This window comes from Mandrillus leucophaeus, unplaced genomic scaffold (assembly GCF_000951045.1).
Source record: "Mandrillus leucophaeus isolate KB7577 unplaced genomic scaffold, Mleu.le_1.0 Scaffold418, whole genome shotgun sequence".
Taxonomy (NCBI): domain Eukaryota; kingdom Metazoa; phylum Chordata; class Mammalia; order Primates; family Cercopithecidae; genus Mandrillus; species Mandrillus leucophaeus.
This window is the reverse complement of record NW_012104454.1, coordinates 1,346,376-1,361,409: the sequence shown is the minus strand read 5'-3', so window position 1 is coordinate 1,361,409 and position 15,034 is coordinate 1,346,376. Positions and strand designations below refer to the sequence as shown.

The window sequence follows — 15,034 nt, the reverse complement described above, 5'->3', positions numbered from 1 at the left end:
AAGAAGAAGAAGAAGCAGGAGGAGGAGGAGGAGGAGGAGGAGGAGGAGGAGGAGGGAGGAGGAGGGAGGAGGAAGGAGGAGGAAGGAGGAGGAAGAAGGAGGAAGAAGGAGGAAGAAGGAGGAAGAAGAAGAAGGGTGGTGGGGTGGAGGGAAAGAAGTGCCTGGCTTCTAAGAACAGAACATGGCAGAAGAGATGGGACAGCACTTCCGGGTTTAGGCTACAAAGGCTGTGGCTTCCATCTTGACTGCTCTCTGGCACTCTCTCAAATGGCCAGCTGCCATGTGGTAAGGACACTCGAGGCAGCCTGTGGGGAGGCCCAGGCAGCCACACAAGCGAGCCTGGAGGGAGATTCTCCACCGCAGTTGATCCTTGAGGTAACTGCAGCCCCAGTTGGCAGCTGTACAGCAACCTCAAACCCTGAGCCAGAGCACTCAGCTAGCCCACCCCCAGGTCATCTCACAGCAGCTATGAGATCATAAATGTATGTCCTTTTAAGCCACTGAATCTTGGGGTTAATTTGTCACACAGCAAAAGATAACTATAACATGAGCATCCACACGGCAGTGGCTTCTCTAACAGTGCTGTGAGAGTGGAGGTCCTTTTCTAAGTTACAGCAAAAACTGAACTAATGGCTAGAAATGACTCCATGTAAAAATTTGCTCCCATGATTTCTTATTTTGTTCAACCTTTCAGCCTGCCTCATCTGTCACATAAACTTGATTACATTCAGTTTAAATTTGTGTATGTTGCTATGACTTACTCTTACACATTATTTACAGATGAATTAATACAGTTGTTTTCTGCTAGCTAATTCCCATGATGGAATGAAACATGTTTCATGGTGTTTTACAGAGTGCGGGGGACCCCAACCTGAAGAAGATACAGTCCCTGCCCTCAAGGAGCACCCAAGCCATCCACAGGAGGAAGACAGGCAAGCCACTGCACGGAGGGGTACCCCTCCATGAAGCAAGAGGCAGGGTTATGTGGGAGCCTAGAGAAGGGGCAGGACCAAATCAGCCTTGCCCCTTACACTCCCAACCACACCTGTAGTTACCTGCCCCATGCCTTGCTCCTGCTCCTTCCCATACAAGTATGCCCTTTCCCAATTCCCTCTCTGGCCTGCTCCTAGGCCTCCTTCAGCTCAGTACCACCTCCTCCAGGCAGTCTTCCAGGTCTTCCTGCCCCACATCCATAAAGTGAGGTGGCACTTCTCTCTGCCCACTCCCTCCCCCGATGAACCAGTCCTCCATCACCAGTCTCCACATTGCCCTGCAGTATTTATTCTTTTGTCCTTTTCTCTCTCTCCCTGGACTGTGAGTTCCTGGAGGATAAGAACTTGCCTTACCAGCCCCTAGTACAGGACCAGGGCCCCAGGCAGCCAGGAAGGAGAGCGAGAACCTCTGGGGAGGGAGTAGAGGGTAATGAGACTAATGCAGGGGAGACAGGATGAGCCCCTGAAGGTCAGGTTCTTTGGGTGCTGGTGTGGGCAGAAAAGCGGGCCTGGCTTCTTGTCTAATGGGGGTATCATGATCCAACAGACTTTGCCTGCTTCTGATTCCACAGGGATGCCAGCCAGGCCCACAGGAGCTGGGACCTGCCACTTCCATCCCCACACTGCTTCCCTCTGACCACCCGCCCAGCCAGGCTGCCCAGGCACTGGGGGCCTCTCCCTCTGCTGACCTGAGCGTGGATGAACAGAGAGGCAGGAGCTCGATGAAGGTGGTCAGGGTCTTATCCGTCAGTCCCACCTTCCAAAAGCTGGCGTGGGCGGTAAGTGCAGAAACACCGAGGTAGAGCGCTGCCTCCTACTGGAAAACTCTCCCCACACCGACCTCCCAGCGGCGCCCTTCCTCATCCCCCACCTCCCACCTCCCCACCGTCTCCAGGGTCTCCCATGCCCCTTGGTTCTCTCTCCCAAGCCACCAGGAGCCCCAACTCCCACTCTGGCCTCCCGCCCATCCCCCCAGTGCCTCTCACTTGATGGCCTGTAGCTGGGTGAGCGGGGGCAGACATTTAGAGAAGATACCCAGAATCCGTTCTTCAACCTTCCAACCTACGGGCCAAGAGGAGGCAGGTCTGAGGCGCCCGGGGTCTGAGGCGCCCGGGGAGCGGGAGGGAGCTGGGGCAGGTGGGGGGAGCGGGGCTCACCGCGGATGTAGATTTCCTTCACCGACTTGCTGTCCTCCTGCTCCAGCTCCACCTGGATGGTGGGCCGGAAGAACACGTATTTGCTCTCCAGGCTGTTGAGGCTGCAGGATCCCGACAGCCGCGGATCGTCTGGAAGGCAGAGGTGAGGAGGGAGGGGAACAGCCACCTCCCCAGGCTCCACGCTGGGCCGGCCCACGGGTGCCCGGGTGGGATTGGAGGACACCACCAGCGCGGGAGGCGCCGGCCTGCGGGCGCTGCCTCTCCGGCCACGCGCGCCTCTGCTGGGATTTGGAAAGGAAGACGGGAGACTCCTCCACCTCCTCACCGGCCTCGTCGAATCCCCCCGCCCCCAACTCACACACACACACGGCCCCGCGTCCCTCCATTTGGCCCGGAGTGGGAAGGGAGGCTGAGGATGGACGAAGCGACCCTGGCAGGCACCGGGGAGCTCCACTGTCACTCACCTAGGGTGGCCTTTTCCGATAAAGACGCGGAGGGGACGAAGGGCGGGTGGGGGCGGGGCCGGTTGACAACTTTGGGGAAGTCCGTGTAGCCCAATCGCGTGCAGAGCTCGGCGAAGTCGATCTCGAGGACCCCCGTGCACTGGTACTCCTCTGCGGGGGCGGGCGGGGGTGTGAGAGAAGGAGCCGCACCCACCCCCGCATCCCCAAGCTCACCCGCGCAGGCGGAGGGGCCCTCCTCAGATGGATATTTTTGCAGCCATTCAACTTGCAAATGCCTGGAAGAACGGACGCTGAAAACACTTGATAGGAAACGGGGAAAGCAAGAGCTCGGAGAAAGGGGATTAAGGGGCATGCGTACACGGTAGACAACGGGGTCGCCTCTTCTGTGTGCTGGCTTTCCCACTCCCAGGTCAAAGCCACTGCCACCCCTGCTCTCCACTCCCAGCCTGGGCCTCCGCCTTTCCCAGGTGTCCCCAGCCCTGCCTCCTCCTCACAAGACTTCTTTTCCTGCTGGAACTGCTCAGGGTCCCTGGGAGAAAGAAGCGCAGGCCCGATGTGAGTTCCTTTCCACTCCTACTCCTTCCCTACACATACACCCAAGTGCAGCAGAACGATACTTTTATTTAACACTTCCCCTGTCCAGTGTGTTTATATAGCACTTCCTAGCGTCCAGTGCTGTTTGAAACGCTTTAGAAATATTAACTCATTTGTGAGTTATATTAATTCACACATGCCCACCACATCCCAACATGAGGGCTGTGCTATGCGAACTTGAGACTCTGAGTCTTCAAGGGACACTTGCACTTTCTGGCTGCCCATCATGGGCATCCCAGGAAGAAGTGCCTCCTAGAGATGGGACGGGAGTCCCTGCCAAGTGCTAGACTGGAGCTCCATAGAACACCACGCTGGCCACAGGGGCAGGTGCTGCAGGAGCTGTGTAGGGGAGGGACACATGCAGCTCAGCAGTAGGGAGCTTGCCTGAGGGCGTGGTGGGGCTGGCAGGATGCAGAGAGGCTCAAGGGTTCATGGGGAAAGGCATGAGAGACATGTTCCTCTTGTGTCCGGCCATCAGTGGGAACCCAGGCACACAGCCAAATGGATGAAGCAGGTAAGAGGGCATAGGGAGGTTGCAATGTCCCCTTGGTCTGGCTGGCTCCTGCACACCTCCCTGCCCTCCCAAGCTTACGTCTGCTGGGAGAGCCCCTCATGCTTTCTTGCTTCACTCATACCTCCCTTCTCAAGAACAGAGATTCTCAAGCTTTAACATCTTAAAAATCACCTGGAGAGCCTGTTGAAACAAATTTCCTGGGCCCTATCCTACAGAAATTCTGATTCTGTAGACCAGGTGAGGGCCATGACTTTGCATTTTTAGCAACTTCCCAGATGATGCTGAAGTTGCTGGTCCAAGGACAGCACCTTGAGAAGCCCTGCTGTAAAACAGTGCTGCCCCACAGTACTTCATGCCGTGGTGGAAATGGGTTCTCTCTGCACTTTAGCAGGTAGCTACCTGTCAGACAGCACAGCTCTTCTCCCTCCCACATCCCTTGCTCATGCTCGCTAATGATCTCACCTCGTAACTTCTTGAGAATTAAAGCCATTAGATAGGATGTCCTCTAAATCCCTACACTTTCCTATATCAGCCATCACTCTCTACCAGACACGAGCCCACATCTGCCCCTGCCACAGCACACAGTGATGTCTGCTAAGGCCACCGTGACCTCCATGTTTTCCTATCCAGGTGCCTGTGCAGGTGTCACTCCCATTCTCTCCTACCTCTCTGCTGGCTGCTCAGGCTCCCCTGCCAGCTCCTCATCCTCTACTACCTGTAAGGCTGGATCCTGAGCCCTCTCCTCTTCTCTGTTTATACTTCCTGCCTCGTTATGGGATCTCTTTCATTGTCAGGACTTAACTATGCCAGAACATCAGCAGCTTCCAAAGTCACAACTCCACCCTTAACCTATCTTAGTCACTGTTGACCCATGTGTCCAGCTGTCCAGCTGGCATCACCCCTTGGAGCTCCTGCCTTACATGCACCTCCTTTGGGCTTTCCCATCTCCATGAATGGCACCTCCTCCTACCCAGTGCCCAGTCCAGAAGCCTGAGAATCATTCTTGCTATGTCGCTCACTCCCTACCCTGTCCAATCCTTTACCAACTCTTATTACTTCTACCTCAAAAGTGTTTCTTTGAGAGGCCTAACCCAACCACCCCTCACCATTCTCACTGCCCTATCCCAACTCCCACTGTCCCCGGACTAGGCTGTTGAAATAGTCTGGTAACTCATCTCTCTGCCTCCTTCCATCCTGTTTTCTATACAGCAGCCATCGTTTTGTGTGTGTGTGCGTGTGTATGTGTTGAATGTAACTGGCTTCATACTTGTAGGGGATTCTATACTGTCTTGTCTTCCCTTCCAGAAGATGTTCTTTCTCCAGCTCTTATAATTCCTTCCCCTCATCCACCAGCACTGACAAGGAGATAGCACCTGGCTAATGCTGAACCATCAGAGCTTTCTCCCAAGTTGTTTTACTTTGATTCCAGAGACAGCAAGTTCTTGTCCCTGTGATGTTGAAGCTGGCAGATTTGTATCAAAAAGTCTTCTGATACATTTTCCCTTCATGCTTAGTTTGATTGGGGTTCTATCACTTACATCAAAAAGGGCCGTACATCTACTTATACCATTCTACTCGTTTTCCTTTCCCAGAGGATGTAAACCCCATGGGAGCAGGACCATGTCCATCTCATTCTCCTCCCTGACATACCTGGCCTCATGGCTGGCATTTGGAAAGTAATTGTTGAATCAATGAATGAACATCTGTAAACTCTGTTCAAAGACACCTCCTGGCAACCCCCCTGGTGCCCTCACCCCCCGGCCTTCCTCTCTTCTATATCTTATCCCATCTTACTGGTATTTGTCACTGTCCCAAACCAGAGTGTGGGTTCTTTAAGATCAAGTTCAATTCAAACATCTATCAAGCCGAGATGCAGGAACTCAACCTGGGTATGTATGAGTTCAGCCATAGCCATCGAGCAGTGAGTAGTTAGTTGGAACCCGGGAAGACGTAGCCTGGAGGCCCGATCACCCAACCCCGGCGCCAGCGTACCAGGGCTTTTGGGCTCCTCCTCTCCCACGGGAGGCAGAACAGTCGCCGGCTTCTCTTTGGCCGCGCGCTCTCCCTTTTTGGTCACCGCGCCGGAAGACTTCTGGGTCCCCGGACGCGGGGCCCTGGGTGAGGCCCCCGGCGCGCTCTGCTCGCTCGACATGCTGGTGTTGTCTGCAGCGTCTCTGGGACCTTCGTCGGGGCGGGAAGGTAGGAGCGCACTCTATGGGGCTCACTCTGGGGGTGGCTGAATCAGGGGATCTCTGTTCCGCGTCCAGGGACCGGATCCGACTGGTCTGGGGTGGCGTCGCCTACGCGTCCCTCTCCAAGACAACCGCACGAGGCGGGAGGGCCCGAGGGAAAGGGGCAACCGCAGAGAGCACGCGGGGCCGACAGGGGGCGCCGCAGGGCAGAGCAAGGCGAGGGGAGAGTCCGGGAGGGCGGGTGGCGGAGCGAGAGCCGGAGGGGCGGACAGGGCCCGGCGGAGCAGGCGGGGCTAGGGCGGCCGAAGATGGCAGGAGCTGATGGGCCCCGGAGGGCCAGGGCTGGCCGAACCTGTGCTAAGGGAGAAGGGCTAGGGTGACCCAGGACCTGAGTGGAGCCATGGCGAGGGAAACGAGTGGATCTTAGGACGGCAGAGGGGACAAGTATAGGGCGAGGGCGGGCAATCCAAAGCATCCTGGAATTGAGCCCGGGGGAGCGGGGCGGACTCGGCGGGGGCGGGGTAGTGGGCAGTCGGAGGACATCAGGGAGAATCCAGGTGTGGGCAGGTCCACTCTCCAGAGTCCACCCATCTGTCCGGTAAGGAGAGAGCACCTGGTGGAAGGGGTCTAGAAAAACCCATCCAGTTGGTGTGGTGCTAGGTTTCTATTCTCGACCCCCAACTGTTTAGCCTCCTGGAGGACTCTGGGGACTCAGTTAATTCGCTAACGAGTTAATAAGGTGAGTCACACTCCTTACAAACCTGGGATTCAAAGTCATCACCTGACTCCTACTCTAGACCCTGATGGTTCTGCTCTGGTGGGCCCCATTTGAGTAAAGGCATACCTCCAAAATACTAAGGGTTGGGTTCCAGACCACAGCAATAAAGCTAATATGGCAATAAAGTGAGTCACACCGCTTTTGTTTTTCTCAGTGCATATAAAATTACGTTTACTCTATACTGTAGCTAAGTGTGCAATAGCATTATGTCTAGAAATGCATATACTTTTTTTTTTTTTTTTGAGACAGAGTCTCACTCTGTTGCCCAGGCTGGAGTGCAGTGCAGTGGCGTGATCTCAGCTTACTGCAACCTCTGCTTCCCAGGTTTAAGCGATTCTCCTGCCTCAGCCTCCTTAGTAGCTGGGATTACAGGCGTGCGCCACTATGTCCGGCTAATTTTTGTATTTTTAGTAGAGACGAAGGTTCACCATATTGGCCAGGCTGGTCTTGAACTCCTGACATCAAGTGATCCTCCCACCTCGGCCTCCCAAAGTGCTGAGATTACAAGCATGAACCACAGCGCCCAGCCCAATGCACGTACCTTAATTTAAAAAATACTTTATTGCTAAAAATGTTAATATCATCTGAGCCTTTAGTGAGTCATAATCTTTTCACTGGTGCAGCGCCTTGTTTTGATGTTGATGGCTGCTGACTGATCAGGGTGGTGGTTGCTGAAGGTTGGGGTGCCAGTAGCAATTTCTTAAAATAAGACAACAGTGAAGTTTGCCACATCAATTGACTTCCTTTCACAAAAGATTTCTCAATAGCACGCAATGCTGTTTGACAGCATGTAACCCACTGTAGAACCTTTTTTCAAAATTGGAGTCAATTCTTTCAAATCCTGCCACTGCTTTATCAACCAAGTTTATGGAATATTCTAAATCATTTCTTGTCGTTTCAACAATGCTCACAGCGTCTTCACCAAGAGTAGATTCCATCTCATGAAACTGCTTTCTTTGCTCATTCATAAGCGACTCCTCATCCATTCAACTTTTATCATGAATTGCAGCAATTCAGCTTCATCTTCAGGCTCCACTTCTAATTCTAGTTCTCTTGCTGTTTCTACCACATCTGCAGTTACTTCCTCCACTGAAGTCTTGAACCCCTCCAAGTCATCCATGAGGGTTGGAGTCAACTTCTTCCAAATTCCTGTTAGCATGGATATTTTGACCTCCTCCCATCATGAATCACAAATGTTCTTAATGGCATTTAAAATGGTGAATCCTATCCAGAAGGTTTTCCATTGAATTTGCCCAGATCCATCAGAGGAATCACTATGTATGGCAACTCATGCTTTACAAAAATTTGTTTCTTAAATAATCAGACTTGAAAGTTGAAATTGCTCCTCAATCCATAGACTGCAGAATGGATACTGTATTAGCAACCATGCAGACAACATTAATCTCCTTGTATATCTCCAGGTTCATTGTCAAGGGGCAGTAATATTTTGAAAGGGATACTTTTTTTCTGAGCAGTAGATCTCAATAGTGGGCTTAAAATATTCAGTAAACCATGCTGTAAACAGATGTGCTATTGTCCAGACTTTGTTCCATTTCCAGAGCACAGGGACACAGGCAGGGTAAAATTAGCATTCTTTTCTATTTATTTATTTATTTTGAGATGGATTCATGCTCTGTCACCCAGGCTGGAGTGCAGTGGCACGATCTTGGCTCACTGTAACCTCCGCCTCCCAGGTTCAAGCTGTTCTCCTGCCTCAGCCTCTCCAGTAGCTGGGACTACAGGTGTGCGCCACCACACCTAGCTAAATTTTTGTATTTTTAGTGGAGATGAAGTTTCACCATGTTGGCCAGGCTGATCTCGAACTCCTGACCTCAAGTGATCCTCCTCAGTCAGCCTCCCAAAGTGCTGGGATTATAGGCGTGAGCCACCACACCCGGCCTTTTTTTTTTTTTCTTTCTTTCTTTTTAGAGACAGGATCTTGCTCTGTCACCAAGGCTGGAGTCCAATGGCATGATCATAGCTCACTACATACAGCCTTCTACTCCTGAGCTTAAGCGAACCTCCCACCTCAGCCTCCCAAGTAGCTATGACTACAGGCATGTGCCACCACGCCACATTAAAGACTCAGCATAATTCTTAAGGGCCTAAGCATTTTTGGAATGGTAAATGAGCATTGGCTTCAACTTAAAGTTACCAGCTGTATTAGCCCCTAACACCTGTCCTTTGAAGCTCTGAAGCCAGACATTGACTTCTCTCTAGCTGTGAAAGTCCTAGATGGCATCTTCCTCTAATATAGGCTGTTTTGTCTACATTGAGAATCTGTTGTTTAGAGGAGCCACCTTCATCAATTGTCTTAGCTAGATCTTCTGGATAACTTACTGCAGCTTTTACATCAGCATGAGCTGTTTCACCTTGCACTTTCATGTTATGGAGATGGCTTCTTAAACTTCTTTCATTAAACTTCACGAACCAACCTCTGCTGGCTTCTAACTTTTCTGTAGCTTCATCACCTCTCTCAGCCTTCATAAAACTGAAGAGAGTTAGAGTCTTGCTGTAGATTAGGCTTTGGCTTTTAAGGAAATATTTTGGCTGATTTGATCTATCCAGACCACTAAAGTTTCTTCATATCAGCAATAAGGCTGTTTCACCTTTTTTTTTTTTTTTCTTTTTAAACAGAGTCTTGCTCTGTCACCCAGGCTGGAGTACAATGGCATGATCTCAGCTCATAGCAACCTCTGCCTCCTGGGTTCAAATTGTTCTCCTGCCTCAGCCTCCTGAGTAGCTGAAATTACAGGTGCGCACCACCACACCTGGCTAAGTTTTTGTATTTTTTTGTCGAGACACGGTTTCACCATGTTGGTCAGGCTGGTCTCAAACTCCTGACCTCATGATCCACCTGCCTTGGCCTCCCAAAGTGCTGGGAGGCGTGACCCTCCACGCCCGGCTGGCTGTTTCACTTTCTTGTTACTGGTGTGTTCACTGGAGTAACACTTCTAATTTCCTTCAAGAACTTTTCCTTTGCATCCACAACTTGGCTGTTTAGTGCAAAAGGCCTAGCTTTCAGCCTGTCTTGGCTTTCAGCATGCCTTCCCCACTAAGCTGTATCATTTCTAGCTTCTGATTTTAAGTGAGAGATGTGTGACTATTCCTTTCACTTCAACACTTAAGAGGCCCCTGTAGGGTTATTAACTGGCCTCATTTCAGTATTGTTGTGTCTCAGGGAATAGGGAGGCCCTAAGAGAGGGAGAGACTTGGGGGAACGGCTGGTCGATGGAGCAGTCAGAACACACACAACGTTTGTTGATGAAGTTTGCCATGTTATATGGGTGCGGTTCATGGCACCCCAAAACAATTACAATAATATATCAAAGATCACTGATCACAGATCACATACAATAATAATGAAAATGCTTGAAATATTGCAAGAATTACCAAAATGCGATGCAGAGACCCAAAGCGAGCACATGCTGTTGGAAAAATGGTGCCAATAGATTTGCTTAAAGCAGTGTTGACATAAATCTTCAATTTCTTTGCTTCACTTTTCTTAACCTATTGCTGTCACCTATATGTCCCCAAACCTTCAATTTCTTTAAAAATTCTGCTCCCTGTAAAGTGCAATAAATTGAGGCATGCCTGTATACTCTCTCCTGTTATCCTGTCCCCAGCCTCTTCACCCGCCCTCAGCCCCAGCCCCTCTGCACCCCTGCCCCTGGCACCTTCCCACGTCTGAGCTCTGTGTTGTTACCTTGTGGAAATGCCGCCGTTTAGGGAAGTCTCCAACTTATTCAGTCTGTAACTGTCAGAGCACACAGGTGGCTCATCTATCTTAGCAGTTACTGCATGTCACTGGTACTTTAATTCAGTCAGCCACTCAGCCTTTGGGGAGCATTTATTGAATGCCTACTCTGTACCAAGGGAGAGCTAATATTGAGCACACGATTCTTGCCTTCAGGGAGCTTACAGTCTAGTGGGGGAGGCAGAGATTAATCAAATAATCACATAAAGAAAGAACACATTAAAGAAGTGCCTGGCACCCTATAGGCCTTCTGCAGGTACCTGGTGAGTGAACACAGCTGCAATCAGGGCTGTGAAACACGTACGGAGGGTAGGTGCTTCCCTGAGGAGGAGGTGTAAAGGAAGAGTAAGGGTGAACAGGTGAGTAGGGGAGGAAGGGCACTCCAAGTGTGCAAGTCCCTGTGCTAGAAAGAAGTGTGGCCTACTGGAGGATCTAGAGGCCTGTGTGACTGGCGTGCAGTGACAGGAACACATTTCAAGGTGAGGCTGGAGAGACAGATGGGCCAGGCAAGCAGGGCCTTTAAGGCCTTCAAAAGTTTTGATACTGGCAGAAGAGCCAAGGGGCACCTATGAAGGCTTTCAGGTAGGGAGTAACTAACCAGCCTGTATTTTGAAATTTTGAGCCGTGCATTGGAAGGTTCACTGAATGAATGGAGGGAGGCCAGTTAGGAGGCTATTGCTAGAGTTAATTGGGTTGGGTCCGTCTCCCTACTAAATGGTAAGTGTCCTAGGACAGAACTTGTGCCAGGTACCCTTCTAAAATCACAGAAACACACACACGCACAGAGCCCAGCTCGAGTGTGCACAGAAAAGGTACCCCACACACGTCTGAAATCAGTTACCCAGCAACTTCCAACCCACCAGTTTATATACACAGGGCCCTGGGGGCCTTGGGAGCAGTGGGTTGGGAAAGGGAGCCAGGCATCCTGCTGATCAGTGTCTCCCATGGTAGAACCCGGGAACGAGGCTCCCATCTCTCCATTCACTTGCTCCGTCAAGTGTTCTTCATGTTCATGGCCTGCCGGGCCACTCCCTGCTCCTGGCAGGGGTACACTAGGCTCTGTCCCCAGCCTCGGGCAGCAACAGCCAGGTGTGCTGGCCTCTGCCACACCATCCTGGCTCCTCAACGGTCCTGACGTCGAAGTGGAGGTGATGGGGGATGCCGTACTGGAGGCAAGTCATAATGTCCAGGGATGTGGCTGTTCTTGGGTGAGTCATAGTGGCCAGGGGGTAGGCCCGGAGGCAGAGGGGGCTGGGAGCCCACAGGGTCTCGGTCTGGAAACAAAAAGGACAGGATGAGAGGGAATGGCTCCTCCCATCACTCTCCCGACTCCGACCACTCCCACTTCACTCCTCTCCTCTTCAACCTCTTCAAGGCAAAGAGAAGGGCCTGGATACATACACCAATTTACCATCAGCTGGCCGTGCGGCTCCGAGCAAAACGCTCTTAGTTCCTCAGCTGCCAGGGGAGAAAGCCACCTCAGCCTGCCCACCTCCCATAACACGAGGAGACTTTATCACCTGCCTGGCTCCCTACTTTTCTGGGTACCAGTTCCACCACTCTGATGCTATACAACCCCACTTCAATCCCGAGTCCGGCGAGGTAGGTTTACCAAACTGTTCTCCAGATGAGGACACAGGCTCTGAGAGGCCACGTCGCCTCCCCATCATGCCTGATTTGACCCCGAAGCTGACCCCAAAGGCCTCACTCGTGGTGCCACATTATGCCTTCTCCTCTCCCTCTGTTCCTTCTCTGTTTCTGCCTCCCTTGTCCCAGTTCTCTGCTGCTCCTGCCAGTGGAGAGGGACGGCTCACCGTGGATCAGGGGGCTGGGCTGCTCGTAGGTGCCACTGTCTCTCTGTGGCTGGGGCTGCCGCCGCCTCTGGCTGTCCCAGAACTGAGGAGGCTGCCTGGGGGGAGATCCTGAGGGAGGGCCTTTCATCTCCATGTAGCTGCTCTCCCGGGGGCCCCCTGGCAGGCTGGGCAGGTCCCGGATGGTGGCATAGGGGTTCTCACTGCTAAGGGAAGCCACGCTGGCCCCGAGCTCCTCTTCAGAGATGAGCCCTAAGGATAGAGGAAAGAAATCAGGCTCCATGGAGGCACTGGTTCCTTAGCCCCAGTTCAGCCACCTCCCTCGTTGCCCCTGTACCCATACCTTTATTATAGAATGGGCCTGGGCCATTGTTGTAGCTATAGCTGTAGCTTCGGTCCAGGCGGCTGCTCCCTGAGGAGGAGGAGGCAACCGGTAATCAATCCTCTGTCCCCTCCCCAGGCTCGCGCTTCCTCTAGAACTGGGGCCCAGAGCCCCCGCCTCCAGACACACACACTCAGACGTGGCATCTGGGCTGCACACGTCCACCCGCACCAGAGGCCCTGGCCTCTCGGCACCTACCCCTGTCCAGAGGCCCTGGAGGGGGCTCCCGGCGGTGCTTCCAGTCAGCAGGTAGGGTGGCGTGGTTATCATGCCCGTGGGCCCCACCTGACCGCTCAGGGGCCTGCAGGCTGGCAAAGAGTGGGCCTGGAACCTAAGGGGACAGTGCAGGAGGGAGAGCAAGAGGCAAGGATAGGGCTTTCCAGAGAATCAGGTCTGTACACTTCCCTCCACAGTGCACCCCCTCCCCCGGCACTGACCTTGTTAGGGGGTGGGGGGTTCGGGGAGCATTGTGACAGGGTGTGGTAACTGGGGTTGGAGTAGTAGTGACTGTAGCTCGGAGGGACATCTGCATGACAGACACAAGCACAGGGTGAGCTCAGCAACGGGCAGGAGTCCAAGAGAGCTGTTCTGTCCCTGGAGATCAGTACTTTGGCCTCCCTGACTTCCCTTCCTCCCTCCTCCCCACTCTTCATCTTCCCTTTGGGTCACGCCCAGCATCCACTCTTGTGCCTATGAGCCAGCCACTCATCTGTGCCCCAGGCCCCGTGCCAACTCACCTGGCATGACATACTCGGAGCCATCCAGTCGCCCGCTGCTGTAAGCCACAGCCAGGTGGTGGTGCTCCTTGCCTTTTTGCCAGTGCCGATAGCCAATGAACAGTGCCACTAGGGCTACCACAAGGGACCCCAGCACTGCAATGCCAATCACTGCACCCAGAGAGTTATACGCTACTGGAGTGGTAGGCATCACAGTAAAGGGCTCCTGGATTCCTGTGTGGGATGGGACAGTCACTCAGAATGGCATCTTGGCTCTGCTGCATGGGGGAGGTGCTCAGGAGGGAAGTAGGGACAGTATGAGGGGCCTAGGTCCCAGTTCCCTGGAGACAATGGGTGGGAAGGAGGGGGCAAAGAACTCACCAATCCTGCAAGGTGCACCACTGTGCCCTGGGGGACAAATACAGGCCCCAGTCTCTGGGTGGCACTTTTCTCCAGGACCACACTGGCATGGCTGGGAGCAGTTAGCACCGAATGTCCCCAGAGGGCAGCCTGGGGAGACAGCCAAGGAGGCAGGCAGGCATCAGAGGGGACATGAAACTCTAGTCTCCTTTTTGGGTAAGGGGTAAGTTGGAGGCAGGGGCCTGGAGTTCCCCTTCTGTTGGTACCTTCCAAGCAGCGGTGTCCGGTCCAGCCTAGGGGGCAGATACAGATCCCGTCCTGGGGATGGCAGGTCCCACCATGGTGACATTGGCAGGTCTGGGCACAGTTTTCTCCCCAGTGTCCTGGAGGGCATGCTACGGGAGACAAGGGGCCTGTCTGGGTGGGGTGGGTACAGCTCCTCCTGGATGAACTCTCAGCCCCCAGCACCACTGAAGCCTTTAGCTCAGCTTTGGTCTCCCTGGGGACAGCAAAGCTTTGAACAGTATCTGCAACCAATGACTCACAAATGATTATTTCCAGCCCCATCTCTCCCCCAAACTCCAAACCCACGTGTCCAACTACTTAACATCTGCACTTCAAAATAATGTTATTCAGTGCCACACAACCAAAGGCTTCCAAGCTACCCCAGATGGATTTTTGTTTTGTTTTTAACATAAGACAGAAGTAAACATATATCCTGTTTAAGGCATTTTTGTGTGTGTGTCTGACACTAACAATAATCTAATAGTAGTTGTAACCAGATTCTGTGGAAAAACTCTTCACCAAGATGATTTCCTTCTTTACCCTGCCTGCTGGTAAGCTGACATTCAACTTTCTTCATAACAGCCTGTTTCCTCTTTCCAAACTCGTTTTACTTGGCTTTTTTGGACTAATCTTTTCGATGATCGTAATATATTTTTGTGGGGGAAAGGCTCACAAAATAAATACATGTATTTATTAATATATAAATAAAAATAAACTGAAAAGTGCAAAAGAAAAAAAGGGCTGGGTGCAGTGGCTCACACCTGTAATCCCAGCACTTTGGGAAGCCGAGATCACCTGAGGCGGGTGGATCACCTGAGGTCAGGAGTTCGAGACCAGCCTGGCCAACGTGATGAAACCCTGGGGGTCTCTACTAACCATACAAAAATTAGCCTGCTGTGGTGGCGCTTGCCTGTAATCCCAGCTACTGGGGAGGCTGAGGCAAAAGAATTAACTAAACCAGAGGCAGAGGTTGCAGGGAGCCGAGATCATGTCACTGCACTGTAGCCTGGGCAACAGAATAAGACTCTGTCT

The 15,034-nt window shown here is 52.4% G+C and overlaps 2 protein-coding genes across 2 annotated transcripts in view; both read right to left on the bottom strand.

Moving 5' to 3' along the window:
* The window catches only part of LRRC71 (leucine rich repeat containing 71), a 12,251-nt gene extending 6,182 nt beyond the window's left edge, over positions 1-6,069 (bottom strand). Inside the window, exons 1-5 of the mRNA XM_011992828.1 lie at positions 5,714-6,069; positions 2,614-2,763; positions 2,150-2,278; positions 1,979-2,054; positions 1,682-1,759 (exon numbers count right to left, since the gene is read on the bottom strand). Coding sequence (XP_011848218.1) covers positions 1,682-1,759; positions 1,979-2,054; positions 2,150-2,278; positions 2,614-2,763; positions 5,714-5,873 — 593 coding nt within the window. The 5' untranslated portion in view covers positions 5,874-6,069. The remainder of the gene's footprint in view (positions 1-1,681; positions 1,760-1,978; positions 2,055-2,149; positions 2,279-2,613; positions 2,764-5,713) is intronic.
* Positions 6,070-9,953: 3,884 nt separating this feature from the next.
* The window catches only part of PEAR1 (platelet endothelial aggregation receptor 1), a 22,905-nt gene continuing 17,824 nt past the window's right edge, over positions 9,954-15,034 (bottom strand). Inside the window, exons 16-23 of the mRNA XM_011992827.1 lie at positions 13,984-14,112; positions 13,739-13,867; positions 13,379-13,591; positions 13,079-13,167; positions 12,840-12,972; positions 12,603-12,671; positions 12,263-12,511; positions 9,954-11,722 (exon numbers count right to left, since the gene is read on the bottom strand). Of these exons, the coding sequence (XP_011848217.1) occupies positions 11,571-11,722; positions 12,263-12,511; positions 12,603-12,671; positions 12,840-12,972; positions 13,079-13,167; positions 13,379-13,591; positions 13,739-13,867; positions 13,984-14,112 (1,163 nt within the window). The 3' untranslated portion in view covers positions 9,954-11,570. The remainder of the gene's footprint in view (positions 11,723-12,262; positions 12,512-12,602; positions 12,672-12,839; positions 12,973-13,078; positions 13,168-13,378; positions 13,592-13,738; positions 13,868-13,983; positions 14,113-15,034) is intronic.